Here is an 18,116-nt window from a genome sequence, read left to right as displayed (position 1 = left end):
GTTAGATTTATAGCTCAGTATTTCCATGTTTTGAGGGAGTGTTGCAAATGATAATTTCTCAAATTTCAGTGTCTTTTCTCTTTGAATTTAAGTTTATTTGTTTGAGAGAGGGAGAGAGAGAGAGAGGGAGAGAGAGAAAGTAAGAAAGTGTGAGCAGGGGAGGGGCAGAGAGAGGGGGAGAGAGAAAGAAGGAGAGTCCCAATCAGGCTCTGTGCTATTATTGCAGTGCCCAATGCAGGGCTCAGTCTCACGAACCATAAGATGGTGACTTGAACTCAAATCCAGGCTGTCAGATGCCTAAGTGACTGAGCCACCCAGGTGCCCCTCAAATTTCGGCTTCTAATTGTTCATTATAGAATTTATTAGTATAATCAGCTTTTGGATATTGGCCTTGTATTCTGTAATCTTGCTAAATTCTTTTACTATTTCTAGTAATTATAAATAGATTCTTTGGGGGTTTTCTTTGTAGACAGCCATATCTATTAATAGAACAGTTTTATGTTTTATTCTCCAACAGGCATACCTTTTCCTTCTTTTCCTTACCTGATTTCACTGGTGTGGATCTCCACAAAGTGGTGGAGCAGACATCCATGCATAACCACAATCTCAGGGGAAAAGTGTTCTCTTTATCCATGAAGTATGCTGTTAGCTGTAGATTTTTTTGAAGATGCCCTTGGTAGGTTGAAGAAGGCCCTCTTCTATTTGCTGAGAGTTTCTGTCACAAATGAATATAGAATTTTATCAAATGCTTTTCTGTATCTATTGCAATGATAATATGATTTTCCTTCTCCAGTTTGTTGATATGATGAATTATGTTGACTGCATTGTGAATATTGTCAATCTTAAATTAGCCTTTAAGTTTAAGGATAAATCCCCCAGTTTCTCATAAAGTATTATCCTTCTTATGTATACTTGAGTTTAATTTACTAAAATTTTAGTGAGAACGTCTGTGTCTATGTTCAGAAGGGATGTTGGTCTGCAGTTTTAGTTTTGTTCTTGCAGTATCTTTATCTGGTTCTGATGGCAGTGTCATTCTCACATCAATGATGTAATCCCTCCTCTTCACTTTTCTGAATGTTTGATAGAATATTTGATAGAATTCACTAGTAAAGTCATCTGGCCTTGGAGTTTTCTACATGACAAAGTTTGAAACTACACATTCAAGTTCTTTAAAAGATATACGAATATTCAAATTATCTAGCTCTTCGATTGAGCTCTGGTAATTTGTGTCTTTCCAAGAATTCATCCATTTCACCTAGGTTGTTAAATTAAGTGGCATAAAGTTACTCATAATATTCTTTTTTATCCTTTTTTTTTAAATATCCTCTCTCTTGTTCCTCAAATTGGGAATTTGCATCCTCTCTATTTTTATTGCTGGTTTTGTGAGAAGTTTATCAATTTTATGGGTTTTATTTAAAAACGCATTGGATCTCATTGATTTATTTTCTGTTGATTTTCTGTCTTCAATTTCACTGATTTCTGTTCTTTATTATTCCTTTCTTCTGTTTGCTTTTGGTTTATTTTGCTCTGCTTTTTCTAGTTTTTTTCTGGGGGGCAGAGAGAGCACAAGTGGGAGAGAGTCAGATGGAATGGAGGAGAGAGAATCTTCAGCAGGCCGCACACCCAGCACAGAGCCCAACATGAGGCTTGATCTCATGACCCTGAGATTGATCATGACATTTGCTAAAATGAAGAGTCAGCTGCTGAACTGATTGAGCCACCTAGGCACCCCCTTTTTCTAGTTTCTTAAGGTGTTATTTGTGATATAGGTGGTTTCCTTTTCTAATGTAGTGTTCTAGTGTTACAAATTTCTCCTTTAAAAAATTTTTTTAATGCTTTTATTTATTTATTTTTTGATACAGAAGAGACAGAGCATGAGAGGGGGAGGGTCAGAGAGAGGGAGACACAGAATCTGAAACAGGCTCCAGGCTCTGAGCTAGCTGTCAGCACAGAGCCTGACATGGGGCTCGAACCCACGAATGTGAGATCTGACCTGAGCCGAAGTCGGAGGCTTAACCAACCGAGCCACCCAGGCGCCCCTACAAATTTCTCCTTTACGTACTTCTTTAGCCAAATCCCATTGATTGTGATATGCTGTGTTTTTATTTTCATTTAATGAAAATTATATTTTAACATTCCATTTGATTTCTTTCTTCAACCACAGGCTATTTATGAGTTACCAGTATATTAAAAGTGGTTGTCTCGTGCTCGAATTGCATGTAATGGTTTTCACATATATACATTTATGTTTTTACTCTGTTCTTTTTGGAACTTTGTGCAAGTTTTCCAGTTTTCTACATTAAGTGTGCATTGCTCTTCTAAGAAGAAAACAACTAATATAAAATGATGCTCTACATTTTGTAGTACTTTATCATTTACAGAGTTTCATTTAATCCTTCAAACTCTGCTTGAGAAACAGATAATCTATGTCTCACAGGTGTTGAAAACAGATTGGCAGTTTATTTATTTTTACTTTTATTTTTATTTGTTTAAGACTGATAGTTTCAATGACTTGCTCAGTGCCACACAGGTAGAGCTAGTTTAGAATTCAAACTTAGATTTTTGGACTCTCCCAGTTCATGCTTCCAAAGAAGTTGGAAACAACAGTTTGAAAAGTAAATTGGAATTTATTTTGTGGGCAGTTGGAAAAAAAATCATTGAGGGTCTTGAGTGAGTGACTTGAGACAATGATCTTAGTGTAGTATTTTTTAAATTTTTTTAATGTTTTATTTATTTTTGATACAGAGAGAGACAGAGCATGAGAGGGGGAGGGACAGAGAGAGAAGGAAACACAGAACCGGAAGCAAGCTCCAGGCTCTGAGCTGTCAGCACAGGGTCTGACGCGGGGTCCGAACCCACGAATGTGAGATCTGACCTGAGCCGAAGTCGGACGCTTAATTGACTGAGCCACCCAGGCGCCCCAGTGTAGTATTGTTTAATGTTTATTCATTTTTGAGAGAGAGCGAGAGCATGAGTGGAGGATGGACAGAGATAGAGGGGGACTGAGGACTTCACCTGGGTTCTGTGCTGACAGCAGTGACCCCATTGGGCCTCTAATTTATGAACCATGAGATTGTGACCTGACCTGAAGTCTGACATTCTACTGACTGAACCATCCAGGTGCCCCTTTCAGTGTAGTATAAATCTAAATTTCTGATTTCTAGGGGCACCTGGGTGGCTCGGCCGGTTAAGTGTCTGGCTTTGGCTCAGGTCAGATCTCACATTCGTGGGTTCGAGCCCCGAGTCGGGCTCTCTGCTGACAGCCAGCTCAGAGCCTGGAGCCTGCTTCAGATTCTGTGTCTCCCTCTCTCTCTCTGATTCTACCCTGCTCACGCTGTCTCTCTCTGTCTCTCAGAAATAAAAAAAAAGCATTAAAAAAAGAAAACATAAATAAATAAGTAAATAAATAAGTATAAATTTCTGATGTCTAGTGAGGTTGAACATCTTTTCCTGTTTATTGCCTATTCCCATTTCTTCTTCCCCCAAATTGTTATTCATGTCCCAGATAATTAGATCGTCTTTCTACTGGATTGGTTGGTCTTTTACTTACTAATTTAAGTGACCAAAAGTTCCTAATACTCATACTTCATTTGTTGGAAGTATCTTCTCCCAGTTTCTTACATATCTGCCTTTTTTTAATTCAATTTTGATCATCAGAGAAATGTGTACTGGAGAGTGGGGGAAACTGATGCGTTTGCTATAGGAAGAGTCTTGGTTTGTTTTGACCCTGTGTGATGGGAAGCAGGAGATAGATAAGGATGAGATTCGAAGGTGAATCACATGGTTTGGAGATTCATTTACAAGTCATTTGTTAATTGATTATGTTTACTGGTCCCAGTATGCTAGGCCATGTGATAGAGAGCAAAGAACAAATGTTGCCTAGTTTAAAAAATGTTTTAATGTTTATTTTTGAGAGAGAGAGAGAGAGAGAGAGAGAGAGAGAGAGAGAGAGAGACAGACAGACAGACGGAGACACAATCTGAAGCAGGCTCCAGGCTCCGTGCGGTCAGCACACAGCCCAATGCAGGGCTCCCACTCATGGACCACAAGATCATGACCTGAACCGAAGTTGGATGCTTAACCAACTGAGCCACCCAGGCACCCCAAATGTCAGCTTTTGAAGAACTTTTACTTTGATCCAGAAATAAAACATGTAAACGAATACAAGTAACATAGTATGTGCTCAAGAAACTGTAGCACAAGATAGGCTATGGCTGTGAAAGTTTCTATTTATCAAAGGGGAAGGGAACATTACTTTAGAGCAAATTGGGAATTGTTTACATAAGAAACAATTTTCTGAGTTGAATGAGAGCAAAGACTATGGGTATTTTTGCTCACCATTTATCCCCAGCAGGTAGCAGAATGCCTGACAATAAGTATTTAGGGCACGTGGGTGGCTCAGTAGGTTAAATGTCTAACTTTGGCTCAGGTCCTGATCTCTCGGTCCGTGAGTTCAAGCCTCACATTGGGATCTCTGCTGTCAGTACAGAGTCTGCTTCAGATTCTCTGTCCCTGTCTCTCTCTGTCCCTCCAATTGTGTTCTCTCCCTCCCTCTCTCTCTCTCTCTCTCTCTCTCTCTCTCTCAAAATAAACAAAGTTAAAAAAAGAATAAGTGTCCAAATATTTGTTTAATGATTGAATGATATTAGCATGTGTGGGCAAATCATGGGAACTTAACCCAGTGTGTTTAGTTCATTACTCCTACACCACACTGGGCAGCTTTGAGAAAGAGAGATCAGCATTTCAAACTTTAGCTTGCATTTCCAAAGCAAGGAGCACAACTTTTTCCAAAAGGACACACAACATGCTCCCTTATCTTACCACTGGGACAGAGCAGTAATCAGGATCTTGGCTTCACTCAGGCAAACCTGGGCTTGACTACATGTAATGGTAGTAATGGTAGTGTCTGACTTGATAAATCATCAAAGGATGAAATAAACAAAGCATACAAAACATGGAGCTCCTAGGAGTGGTTCTAGAAATATTCCTTATGCCTCTTCTCCTAAAGGACACTAAAACAGATGGAAAGTGTGATTGCCTTTGGACTTTATGACTTTATCTCCATTTCCTTCCTCACAGATTCAGAGACATATTGTGTGTTTCAAGACAAGAAGTACAGAGTGGGTGAGAGATGGCATCCTTACCTGGAACCTTATGGGTTGGTTTACTGTGTGAACTGCATCTGCTCAGAGGTACAATCCTTCACAGCATATAATTACCCAGCTTGCTCTTTATATATACTTTCTTTGCCTGGATGGCCAGGAAGCATGGGTGGTAAAAGTCTAAGAGAAGTTAGGAAACAGTTTGTAAGGAAAAACAAACGTCTCCTGCCTTTTTTTTCTTGTTGCCATTTGGCTTGGTGCCTTTGGGATCCCTGAGTATTTGCTGCGGACAGGTATTTGTAGTCTCTTAGCCAAATGATTTGGGACATGGTGGAAGAAGGTAGAAGAGTTTGATTAGTGGGAATGGGAAAACAAAGCTCAATATAATACCTGCATTGTGAGACAAAATCATTTTTGAAGATCATTTTCAAGGCTGGCCTTTAAAGAAGAGATGAGGACAGGTTCATTGGGAGAGTGTATTTTTTGTTGTCTCCCGTAGTAACTGTAATTAGGATCAAGGCTGTGAAACATTGGCCTGTACCTGCTCATGATTAGAGTTCTCTTGGCTTGGTCTTGGCTCCTGGCCAATCATTCAGAGAGGTGTTTGGACACCTTAAATGCCATCTTTGCAATAGGCAAAGCAGGTAGTCTCCTCTTCTTTCCATGGCCTTGATCAGGCCCACAGGTGTGGCTGTCTTTCTAGATAAGCTTCTGTCATCACATAGTAGGCCATGGTTTCTCAACCTCTGCACTACTGACATTCCAAGACAGATAATTTCATGCTGTATGGGCTATCCTGGACTGTGTAGGTTGTTTATCAGCGTTCCTGGCCTCTACCCACTAGACCCCAATAATACCAATCATAGTTTTGACAACCAAAAATGTCACAAGAGATAGCCAAAGTTTCTCGGGGAGCAAAATGACCCCTGGTGGAGACCACTGAACTAGGCCAATTGGTGAAGGAAGCCTTGTACCAGGACTTGAGAATAGAGAACTCTAAATATATGGAAAGAATTTTCAAGAGCAGCCTCTCACCTGAGACCTTGTGGAAGAACTGTAACTCCTCCATAGTGCCCAGGTAGAACAGAAGTAGTCACTTGCAAGCCAGATGCTTTTGCCATTTAAATAGAGTTGGGCTTCTAGAGTGTTAAGGATGTGAAAACCTAACCTTCAGGCAATAGGAGGTAATGTTAAGAGGCTACTGGACTCTAGGGTCAAGATAGACCATGTGTCCAAGCCACGCTCTGCCACCTGTGAGACGTGTTACATTGGACAAGTTACCTAACCTCTCTGCTTTCCCTTCAGCTTCTTTTTCTTTAAAATGGGATAATGATACTATATATTTCATACGGTTGTCCTAAAGATTAAATTCAATACATTTCAATCACTTAAAACAGTGCTTGGTCACAGCATTCAAGAGATGTCAGCTGCTGTCATCATCATCATCACTATCACTTATGGCTATTATTTTTATTAATCTATTAACTCTAGAACAGAATTCAGTTCAACACATGAAGGAGGCACCAGTGTAGACCTCAACTCAAAGGAGTGGTTTCTGATGTGCTTTGGTGATTCAGTTCAAGATGATACACTTGGGTCTGAGGAGTATGGCACGAAAGGAAGCTCTGTGGTGTTTCCAAATGCAACACTCCAAAAATTTATTCTAGAAACTCCATGAGGAAAGAAAAAGTTTTATAGTAAGGTCATTTGGATTTGGATCAGAGAAGCCTGCCTCTTTAAATGGCCAGGGCAGGTATTAAATAGGGCATCTGGGGACTGATTAACTGCCTGGTATGACACGATTGTGTTAGATTCTTGACCCAACACATTAGAAATGGACAGCTAACCCCTGGGGGCTGGGCTTTACTGTCTGCAGGGCAGTGAAAATGTTAATATGATCCCAAAGCCAACAGCTCAAGTGCTAGGCATCTTCTCTTTCCGCATCCTCTTTGTCACTGTCTTCCCCCACAAAAGCGTGATAGATGCAAGTAATCCTTGCTTGGAATGAATTATGGATGGAAATGCTAATGCATAATTGATTTCCAAAGGCTTCCTGTGATCTAGCGGTGGGGGAGAGTTGTCAGAGCTAGGTCTTGTCATTGTAAATCGGGCAGGGACCCAGTCACTCCACCCAGGAACACTAGGTGGTCAGTTCAAGTCCAAAGCCTAGCTTGTTTTCAGAAAACTTATGACTTAAACAGGAAAGGAGGAGAGGAGGCAGTCAGCCTTGCTGGACCAAGGCAGAGTTACATGGAATCCAGAACCCATGTGCCAGGGTGTTTCCTTGCCCAGGGGTGGGTAGCAGCTCAGGGGGACCGATCACTTCTTATCCCTTTCCTCCCATGGGTAATTATGTAGTTAGATTAGGCCCTTGTTGATGTGCAGTTGGAGCCAAAAATGCTGGAAACACCACAAAGCCAGGACAGGAGGAGCTTTTTTCCCCACAATTAGCAGGAGACTTTGAAAACTAGAGCAATGGTGACCCTAGCTTCAGAAAGATATGCCAGTGAGCTATCCACCAACCCAGCAGAGGTGCTAGGGGTGAGAAAAGGAAGAAAATGCTGATTTCATTCAGCTTCTTGCGAATGCGTCATTCGCTGTCTGGGTGAGTCTCTGTGTGCCTGTTTCCCAAACTGGCATGACCACAGGTGACCTTTGAAAGACATTCATTTCTTTTTTCGTGGTTGCCTCTTCTCTTTCAGAATGGGAATGTGCTTTGCAGCCGAGTCAGATGTCCAAGCCTTCATTGCCTCTCCCCCGTGCATATTCCACATCTGTGCTGCCCGCGGTGCCCAGGTAAAACCAGACCACCTCTCTCTTTCCCGGCTGTGGTTGTCCTTCCTCCCTCTTCCACCCAACCCACTACATCTGCCTAATTCCCCAGAAGGGAAACTTCCAGACAGAAATAACAATAGGACGCTTTTTAGGCAGGCCATGCTGGCCCCTAAATGCTGTTTATAGCCCAAGGGGGGCACATTCTAGGCTCTAATAAGTTATTGGGTACCCAGTAACAGATTTTCATTGGGCTTTTAATCATTTGAAGGTGGATATCAATTGGGGGAAGGGAACTGTGGCCCAGAGAGTTTGTGCCATAAACAGCCTCTTCCTGCCATGGGCAGTGGGCACCAGGGGAATTGTAGCATGGCGGCACGCGTCTCAAGCAATTAGTGCTAGGATTGCATAAATCAAAGGAGCTGAACCAGTGAGGTTTATGACAGTATAAAGCTGCCTGCCTGCTGAATAGTCACCTCCTCCAGACTGCACAGTTATTATATACACATTGTTAAGAGCAAATGTAAGGGGGAGGCGGGCAGAGACTCTTTCACAAGGCTGTTAGGACAGTCTACTTTGATGGTTTGCGGCTAGGGTGTTTGTCTGAGGCAGCGGCTCCGTCAATGACACTTTGTTCACGTCTGACTGGGGCCTGGCTCCCACGCCAGCATGCAGGCATGGAATGATTAACAGAATGCTGTGGGTCGGACAGCAGTCCTAGGAAAAGCTAAATGACGGCTTTGGGATCTGGGCAGTAGAAGCCTTGTGGTCTCATAAATTGATCCTCTTTCCCTCTAGGATGGAGGTTCTTGAGTTGGAGTCCATGGTGGACTTCATGGGGTCAGTGAACCCTTTAAAACTGTTTTGTTTTTGGTGTAACTATGTCTACTGTTTCATCCTTTAGAGACGATTCACTGTCTTATTGGTATTCATAAAGGGGGTGCATATGACCCTAAAAACACGAAAGACCACTAGTCTAGGGCACAGGTGGCGCTTTTTAAAGTAGTAAGTAACCTCCAGAACTTAAAAGAGAGGAACCAAAAGTGCCAGGGCAGCAATGTTAGGAATGGGGCTACGAATAAGGTTCAGTGAAAGTTCAGTTAATATTTCAGTTATAGGAGTGGAGGTGTTTAATGGAGAAGAAGCCCCCAAACCATTTCAGTCATTACCTTCGTGCACTTTACTTCCTGCATAAGTAAACACACGCTGATGGACACGGGATTCTCTCCCAGATGGCAAAAGATCATGCCGTGTCATACATTTATCATTCTAAATATTGGTGATGATAGTATATGCTTCAAGTTATAAGAGACTGACTTGGCATAAGATCTACTTGAAACTTTCAGAATAAATCCCTAAATGAGGCTCACTATTTTTATATTTCTTTCTTTGCTGCTTCTACTGAAACTGGATTACAAAGGAGGGGTTGACAGATGGAGCAAAATTTTTGATTAAAAAGGCTAATCTGGATTATTTTTTTCCCACTTTTTTTTCTCCCAAAGCCTCCAAGAGTGGTTTCATGCCATAAGAATGTTATCTAAGCTATATAGACATTGTTATTCCCTGAGAGGGAAGTTGAGGCATGACCCAGATACAAAGCATAGGGCAGAAGACTGTAGAGTGCAATATGGCTATTACCTACAGCTGCAGAATAGGAAGCAAGTATTGAGAAAAAGCAAAGTATGAGCCAGAAGTTCCTTTGAGAGAAAAGATAGTATTAAAGGAATAGAGGCCATCAATACCAGAAAACAGAAAATTGCTTGTGAGTTCATTTTTCTTCTTGTTAACTGTAACCTTTAACACTTCTTTCTGTGGGTGGTGGTACCAAATTTCTCTAATTCTTATATGCAAAAATGTCTTTATTTTGCCCTCATCCTTGAATGATAATTTGGCTGCGTAAAAAATTTCCTTCAACACTCTGAAATACTAATAAATGGTCTGTTGACATCCTGCCTTTGTGGTTAAGAAGTCTGATGTTTGATTGTAGTTCTTTTCTAGGTAACCTGTTTTCTCCTTCTTCCAGCTTTTAAGATTTCCTCTTTTTCTTTGATGTACATGATGAGATTTGTCGATGTGTGATTTATTTTGATTTAGCCTGTTCAGTCCATCATGTTTTCAGCCAAAAGACTCAAGTTTCTCTTCAATTTTTACTCATGGTTTTTCTGAAAACTACATCTTACCCTTTTTTCCTCATTCTCAAAGTCGCCTTTGACATATGTTTTTGCAGTTCATTTGTTTTATCCTCTGTATCGCTTAATGCCTCTTTTATTTTTTCTGTCGTGGCAAACTCCCTATAGTGATATATTATTTCATTTCTGTCCTCCAAATCGTGAATTCTTTCTCAAGCCTTTTCATGCCTACTATTCAGGACATTTGTTGGGTTTTGTTTGTTCTTTTATTTTCAATAACTGTATTTCCCCTCAAGTTCTTGAATTACATTTTAAAGTATCTACATGTTGCTGTTTTATAAACTCTTGTTACTATTTCTTGGGACCTTATTCTTTTCTTTATTTCTTTAAGGCATTTAAATATTTATTTAGGGTCCATTTTAGATGCTTTAAATGTCTATGTTTTTTTTTGGGTGTGAATTCTCCGTTTTACTGGGTTTCTTGATGGCTTTTTTTAGTTCTGAATTTCCCCTTGTTTTCTAAAATGCTTGTTTGCTTGTTTGTTTGTAAAAGGACTTCCTTCCTGGTGGAAGATTGTTCTAGGCCACACAGTACACCTAGCTCTGATCCAGGTCATACATTAGTGTCCCAGCTTGGGCTCCTTTATGCCTGGATGGTCTATTTCAACCTGTGTTCTCTTGTGCAGTGCTACTCCCTGGTAATAGTCTTGTACTGTGACCTCAGCTGCAGCTGCCTACCTTGGGAAAGCCACCTCAGGTGGGCAGAGGTATGTCCGCCCCTGTTTACATGTGAGGAGTGGGGTCCCCTAGTCCCCACCTTTACATCAGAAGCCACTTGGAGGCCTTAGTTCTTGCCCGGCTGTCTGGCCTCAACTGTCTGTATCCAATTTCAGCTGCCATATGGACCATATGCCTTTGGCTCCTCCCTTTATTGCTGTACTTTCATTCTATATTTTATTCCAAGGAGTCTTATTTTGTTTCTGAGCATGACTTTGCAGTTTTAAAGGTTTTATTTATTGGGGCACCTGGGTGGCTCAGTCAGGTAAGCATCCACCTTCGGCTCAGGTCATGATCTCACGGTTTGTGGGTTTGAGCTCCACAAGGGGCTTTGTATTGACAGTTCAGAGTCTGGACCCTGCTTTACATTGTGCCTCCCTCTCCTCTGCCCCTCCCCCACTCATGCTCTGCCTCTGTCTCTCAAAAATAAACAAACATTTTTAAAGTGTTTTAAAGTCTTTACTTATTTATTTACCCATTTTTACTTATTTTTTCTTTGTTGTTAGTTTTACATTTCATCCCTCACTCTTTGGTGGGAAAAGAGCAGGGAGATCTCTCCTGTGCCCTCTGTGCCATATTGAACAGGAATGCAAACCAGTTATTCTTGCTATTGAAGATCAAACAAGAGTGAACAGGTTTAAACCATGGCAGAGAAGAATGGAGTTTGATAAAGGGATGAACTTTGGGACACAGTGGCTCTTAAACCCTAGAGTAAATGACTAAGGAGAATTTCCGTCTCTTTACGGCATATTTCTGTAAGTAAAAAAGGTACCCACCCACCTGAGATAAAGTTGTCACTGTTGTGCTTTGAGACAGGGCACTGGCTGTGATGACTCCTCTGTATTCCTTCCACCCCAGTGATTATTAGGCATGAGGAAACTCCTGCCTTAAGGGCCACAGGAATGTTCGGTCAAAGGAACGGGCTCTAATTTTCTTCTTAACCCAATGGAAGGCACTGTGATGAAAATGTTTTCATTGCAAAAGTAGAAGATTTATAGGCCAAGATGATGACCAGGTTCTATATCAAAAGGAGAAAACAAACAAGGAAGCCATATACCCAAGGTTTGGCCTTGCATACGTTCTATAGCAGTATTGACTAGGGGGGTTCACATGGATGGAGATGGATTCAGTGGCAGGGTCCTGCTGGATATGCCTGGATCTAATCTTCCATTGGAGGAGACACAGGAGCGATCGCCCCCCATTTGTTTCTCTGCTTACGCTGGTTCTTGCTCACTAAACTCTCTACCCCGGAAACTTCCGAGGTTCCCACCTGCATTTGAGGTGGGCTCCTACAGCTCCTGTTGAACTATGGCAATCAAAGTATGCACACTGCTTTTCCAGAATTACCAGAGAGAAGTCTATATTGATTCCTATGAAGAGAAAACCAAAAAAAAAAAAAAAAAAAAAAAACAAAAAAAAAAAAACTTTTTTATCGGTGCTTCCCCAAGTGTCCAGGGCAGACAGGTCAGGTCATGGCCAAATACAACAGGGTGCTCTACTGTGCCTGAAGAGGCAGGTGCTGCATGGAAGTTAGAACATTCTTTTTTTTAAGGCTTATTTATTTATTTTGAGAGAGAGAGAGAGAGAGAGAGAGCGAGCGAGCAGGGGAGGGACGGAGAGAAAGAGAGAGGAGAGAGAGAATCCCAAGCAGGCTCCACAATGTCAGCACAGAGCCCAACTCGGGGCTTAATCTCACGACTGATGAAATCATGAGCTGAGCCAAAATCAAGAGTCAGATGCTTAACCCATCGAAGCACCTAGGTACCCTGAATTTAGAACATTCTTAATGGAAAAGTCAAGACTGCATAGAAGTCAAAAGGGTCACTAAATTCATCCCAGTTAATAAGCAGGACTCTCTATAGTCCATGATAATGAGAGATTTATAGGAACAAAATTCCAGATCTCTTTTGGGGAAGTGGAGCAGTAAAGGGGGGAGGAGTAGAGAAAGGACAGGACTCCTTCCCTTTTGCTCTTTATATATAATTTTATCATGAAAAGAAGACTTTTATAGGGACCAGGAGTCTAAATTATGATATTATCTAAGATGGTTTTAATGCCTAATCTGAATGAATTTGCTACTCAGAATTCATAAATTTGGGTTCCTGTGGGGGTATTCTAGCATTTGTGGGTCATTAAAGGGCTGTTATAAAATTGCCAACATATCTGATTTTATCTCTTCCCAGAGACCTAATCCACAGCATTCCCTTTTGGCTATCTGTGAAAAAATTTAGTTCCATGATGTGATTTTAAGGGACAGTGAGAGTGTTGCTTTACCAAGAGAGGCACCCCTCACCACAGTCTTTTAAATTCAAGGGAGGAGGCACTATACTCTGTGTGTTACTGTAAGGAGAAGCTGTAAGCCCAATGCCATTTCTCTCATTCTCTGTTTTTTTAAATTTTAAAATGTGTTATTTATCTTTTTTTTGAGAGGAGAGAGAGAGAGAGAGAGAATTCTATGTAAGCTCCATGCTCAGTGCTGAGTTGGACCTGACCCACGACTGTGAGATCATGACCTCAGCCGAAATCAAGAGTTAGATGCTCAACCCACTGAACCACAGTGCCCCATTGTGCCCCAGTTTGTCTCTTGATGGTAGTTGGGTTGTCAGCCTGCTAGTGAATACAAGTATTTCTGCTATAATGTGATATATGGATTTCTTAATTACATTTTTAAGTTTTTATTTAAATTCCAGTTAGTTGACATACAGTGTAATATTAGTTTCAGGTGTAAAATATTGTGATTCAACACTTCCATGCAACACCTGGTGCTCATCACAACAGGTACACTCCTTAATCCCCATCCCCTGTTTCACCAATCCCTCTACCCACCTCCCCTCTGGTAACCATCAGTGTGTTCTCTATAGTTAAGAGTCTATTTCTTGGTTTGGCATTCTTTTTCTACCCCCAGGTTCATTTGTTTTGAAATTTCTTAAATTCCACATATGAGTGAAATCATATGGTATTTGTCTTTTCTTGAATGATTTACTTCGCTTAGCATAATACTCTCTAGTTCTATCCATGTTGTTGCAAATGGCAAGATCCCATTCTTCTTGATGGCTGAATAATACTCCACTCCATATATACCACCTCCTCTTTCTCCATTCATCAGTCGATGGACATTTGGGATCTTATCATAATTTGGCTATGGTTGATAATGCTGTTATAAACACCGGGCTGCATGTATTCCTTGGAATCAGTATTTTTGGATCCTTTGGGTAAATACCTAGCAGTGCAGTTGCTGCAGCGTAGGATAGTTCTATTTTTAACTTTTTGAGAAGCCTCCATACTGTTTTCCAGAGTGGCTGCCATATATTCATTTTTGAAAATCCCCACATTCTTCATAATTATATGCTAAAAAATAACAAGGCTCAAAGGAACCAACAAGATTGGAGAAAATAACTGGAAACTTATGCAACTTTGTAACCAGAGTACTAACAAAAGAACTATACCAATAAACAATGAGCATGACTTAAAAAGGCATCTTAGATTTCTAATAAATAAAAGAATATTACAGTAAGTATAGACTTAACCTTTTAAAACAGTGGCATCAGCTTGGGGAAAGGGGTAAGAAAGAAGGTTTGAAACTGCTGAGTTACAGAGACAAGAGAAAAGTTTACAAAGATCAGAGAGAATCCTGTTACAAGCACTTATAAGACTTACAAGTATGGCCAAACTGAGCTAAGAGAAAGAATGTGGGGTGAATGGAGATTTGGGTAGATTACTATATTTTTTTCATGATTTGCTGATTTCAGTTGTGTCCATGTACTTGGCAGTCAGCTGCTGTGCCTTGATGGTGCAAAATATCAATGTACTGGAAACAAGTCATGTATGAAGCAGTGCAGTTTCTACTTTATACCAATAACATTGTCTTATTTACCACTCGCATCTGAACAAGATTGTATTACACAGATCTGTACCGTAGTGACACTAGCCTTTATAACATGAGAGGTGGAGACACAGCAATCGGCCTTTGACAGTTTGCAGTGATGGTTGCAGGTCAATCAGCCACTCTGAATCTGGATTTTGATCTTTGATCGCTGACCTATCTATACATTGTGTTCCCCTTCCAGTTCTATGACTACATGCCCATGTTTGTGACTCCCAAGCTTACAATAATCAAGTAAACGGGCCTGTTTTACTCCCTCCAGTGTTTTTTTAGGGCAAAAATTCAAGGGGGGACTTCTTTAATTGTTATCATGGTAAAAATGCACATCACCTAAAATTTATGATTTTAGATTGTACAGCTAAGTGGCATTAAGAACATTCACAATGGTGGACAACCATCGCCTCTAATCTAGTTTTCCAAATTTTTCAGCACCCCCAAAGGAAACTCTGTGCCCGTTAAACGTTCATTATCCCCTCTCTCCACCAGCCCCTGGGAACTAGTAATCTACTTTCTGTTTCTATGGATTTTTCCTCTTCTGGACATTTCATGTAAATGAAATCATGGACATTTGAGTTGTTTTCACCTTTTGGCTGTTGTGAATAGTGCTGCTGTGAACATTCATGTACAAGTTTTTTGGTGGCATATGTTTTCAGTTATTTGGGGTATATACCTAGGAGTGGGATTTTCTGAATTGTATAGTGATTATATGTGCAACTTACCGAGGAATCTCTTCTGGATTTTAAATTCTTTTTTATGTTCTTTATTTATTTTTGAGAGACACAGAAAGATAGCGCGAGCAGGGGAGGGTCAGAGAGAGAGAGGGAGACACAGAATCCAAAGCAGGCTCCAGGCTGTGAGCTAGCTGTCAGCACAGAGCAGGATACCAGGCTTGAACCCACGAACTGTGACATCATGACCTGAGCCGAAGCCAGACACTTAACAGGCTGATGGATTTTAAAGCCACGCCATCTTCTTTTGGTTCTACTCTTTGAGTATCTGCCACCTTCCATCCTCATGGCTGCTGAATGCTATTGCCATCATTCGTGTCTTATCTTCATTGATCTCTCCTCTCTTGTTTTGTTCTTTTATGAATTCTGTATTCCCTTTTGACTTTATTGAAAAAGGTCAATTCCTTTAAAACATTAACAGCCAACCATCATAGTCTTTCCATTTAATGCAACTACACTATTAGTTGTGTATGATGATGCAAGATGATCAGTTGGGGGCCATTTCCTTGCCTTCAGAAGATGGATGTATTTTCAGAAAACGCTTTCTGGGTCCAGAGCTATCCAAATCCCTGAGGATTCTAGAACATCGGTCTCTGGATAGCAGATACTTTACATTATTATTATTATTAGTTTCTCATTAAAAATTTGTAAATGTTTGTTCATTTTTGAGAGAGACAGAGACAGAGCACGAATAAGGAAGGAGCAGAGAGAGAAGGAGACACAGAATCCGGAGCAGGCGCCAGGCTCTGAGCTGTCAGCACAGAGTCTCACGTGCGGCTCAAACTCACAAACTGTGAGATCATGACCTAAGCTGAAGTTGGATGCTTACCCAACTGAGCCACCCAGGAGCTTCTATTAATGTTAGTTCCTTGTACCAGTGGTTGAGAGGTATCCACAAAGATGTTCTTTTTTGGTCACTAGACCCTTCATATCTATATAGTCTGCTGTCTCACATCTTAGAACCTTTCACTATCTTCCATGCTTTATTTCTATTCTTTTCCTCATACACTTGGCCCTTGAACACTGTGCAGAGTATGAAGGGTTAAAACCTCCTTTGAAAAATGGTACCTAACTTGTGTCCTGTCCAGGTGAGTGATCATTGTCTCTGGTAAACCCTGGGGATTTAGTTGCTTTTGAAAAAGAATGTGATTTCCTGTTAGCATGTTAGAAGCCCTTATGTCATCTAAGAACAAGACTTTTAAGAAAACTGTGCCTTTGCTTCATAGAGTAAAACCCCTCTCTTTCAAGGGACGTTAAGCAAAGCTGACCCCACAAAATGATAAAGAAAGCGATGCTTCATTGAGGGATACTAACAGGCCCCATTTTCCCCAAACACATCTTCCATTTGTTTCCTATTTTAAAGAAACCTCCACCATTGCAGTCACTATTCTGGGTTAAATCAGTGTTTTCTAAAGTTTCTTGCAAGGAGCACAATTTTATGGGATGGTAATAGAGTTCACTAGAGAAAACATTTATATGGGCAAATAAAATTAGAGTTTCTGGGCAGATAAACTTTCTAGATTAGAGAAAGTTAAATAGGTTTCATTTAATGTGGGACTTCTCAGAGCCTTCATAGATGAATATACATTATGAATTTATAAGAGACGTGTATGGAGTGCAATATTTTTCACTTATTCAGCTGCTTTTTTTTTTTTGCAAAGCACTCTGAAGGATTAGTGTTTTCTTACTATATGTTTTAAGAAGTCTTGGATTATGCCATTCAGTTTCCAGAAGTTATTTATATTATAACAATATATTATACGTAGACAGAGCAGCTTAGTTTGGAGAAGTTCATTAGAGAATCAGGCCCTTTTACAACAAGACCCCAAACTAGTGTTGTTCAAACTTCAGTGTGCTTAAGGACCACCTTAAGAGATTTGATAAAATGCAGACTCTCAGGCCTTACACTAAAAATTCTGATTCAGTTGGGCTGCAGTGGGTATTCTACAGTTTAAACAAGCACCTCAGTGAGTTCTGATGCAGTTGGACTGGGGACTGCACTTAATTCCCAGGGAAGATCTTGATAAAGGAGCTTAAGAGCACTGCCTACAGTATCTTGGAATAGAGGACCCTGTGTATGTGCAAAGGGCCAGGGGCAACACAACATGTTTCTCTGATAATAGGGAACAGAAGTACCTCGGAAAAATAATTTGACTGCATGACATTTTCCCAGGGCCAACCCTAAAGTAACATGTGCACACTGTTCCATTTGGCCAGTCTCTCTGCTTTCCCAGAGCTCCCACGTAAAGCTTTGCTCTTCTGCCGCCTTCCACATTCGGAGCTCCTGGCTATCGTGTCCAGAAAGAAGGACCCTCTGTGGGGAGCTCCCCCCTCTACCCCATCCATTGTCCATGACTTGTTGTTGGCAAGAAATGAATGGCATTTCTCGGAATTAGCCCAGGAATTTCTGCTGATAAACAAATTAAACTCTCAAAGGGAAAAGCAATCAACATAGTTTGAAATCAAATCAATGTTTTCAGTTTAGTCTGTTTTCAACTTAGTTTGAAATAAGAGTCACATCTAGGGTACTTTAAGGAAAGGATTAGTAAAATGTCCTTTACTGAGCATTCTTCCTTGTTGCAGGGCTGACTCCTAAACCAGAGCCTGCTTTGCAAGTAAGTGGGGCAGGCGATTATTACCTCGATTTCCCATCACCTGTGATTCCAAGACCTGTCTAGCCAGCATTGCTACAGCCTCCCCCTCCCCTTCCCCGTTTCCCTGCCAAG

At 40.8% G+C, this 18,116-nt stretch overlaps 1 protein-coding gene across 4 annotated transcripts in view; it reads left to right on the top strand.

Annotated features, from left to right (window-relative positions):
- The window catches only part of CHRDL1 (chordin like 1), a 122,937-nt gene that overhangs the window by 26,597 nt on the left and 78,224 nt on the right, over nucleotides 1-18,116 (top strand). For all 4 annotated transcript variants that reach the window (XM_029930906.1, XM_029930908.1, XM_029930907.1 and 1 more), the window contains exons 3-4: nucleotides 5,080-5,192; nucleotides 7,805-7,898. In XM_029930906.1, coding sequence (XP_029786766.1) covers nucleotides 5,080-5,192; nucleotides 7,805-7,898 — 207 coding nt within the window. The remainder of the gene's footprint in view (nucleotides 1-5,079; nucleotides 5,193-7,804; nucleotides 7,899-18,116) is intronic.

Source organism: Suricata suricatta, chromosome X (assembly GCF_006229205.1).
Source record: "Suricata suricatta isolate VVHF042 chromosome X, meerkat_22Aug2017_6uvM2_HiC, whole genome shotgun sequence".
Lineage (NCBI taxonomy): Eukaryota > Metazoa > Chordata > Mammalia > Carnivora > Herpestidae > Suricata > Suricata suricatta.
Note: the sequence above shows the minus strand (reverse complement) of the source record. Positions and strands in the feature narration are given on the sequence as shown.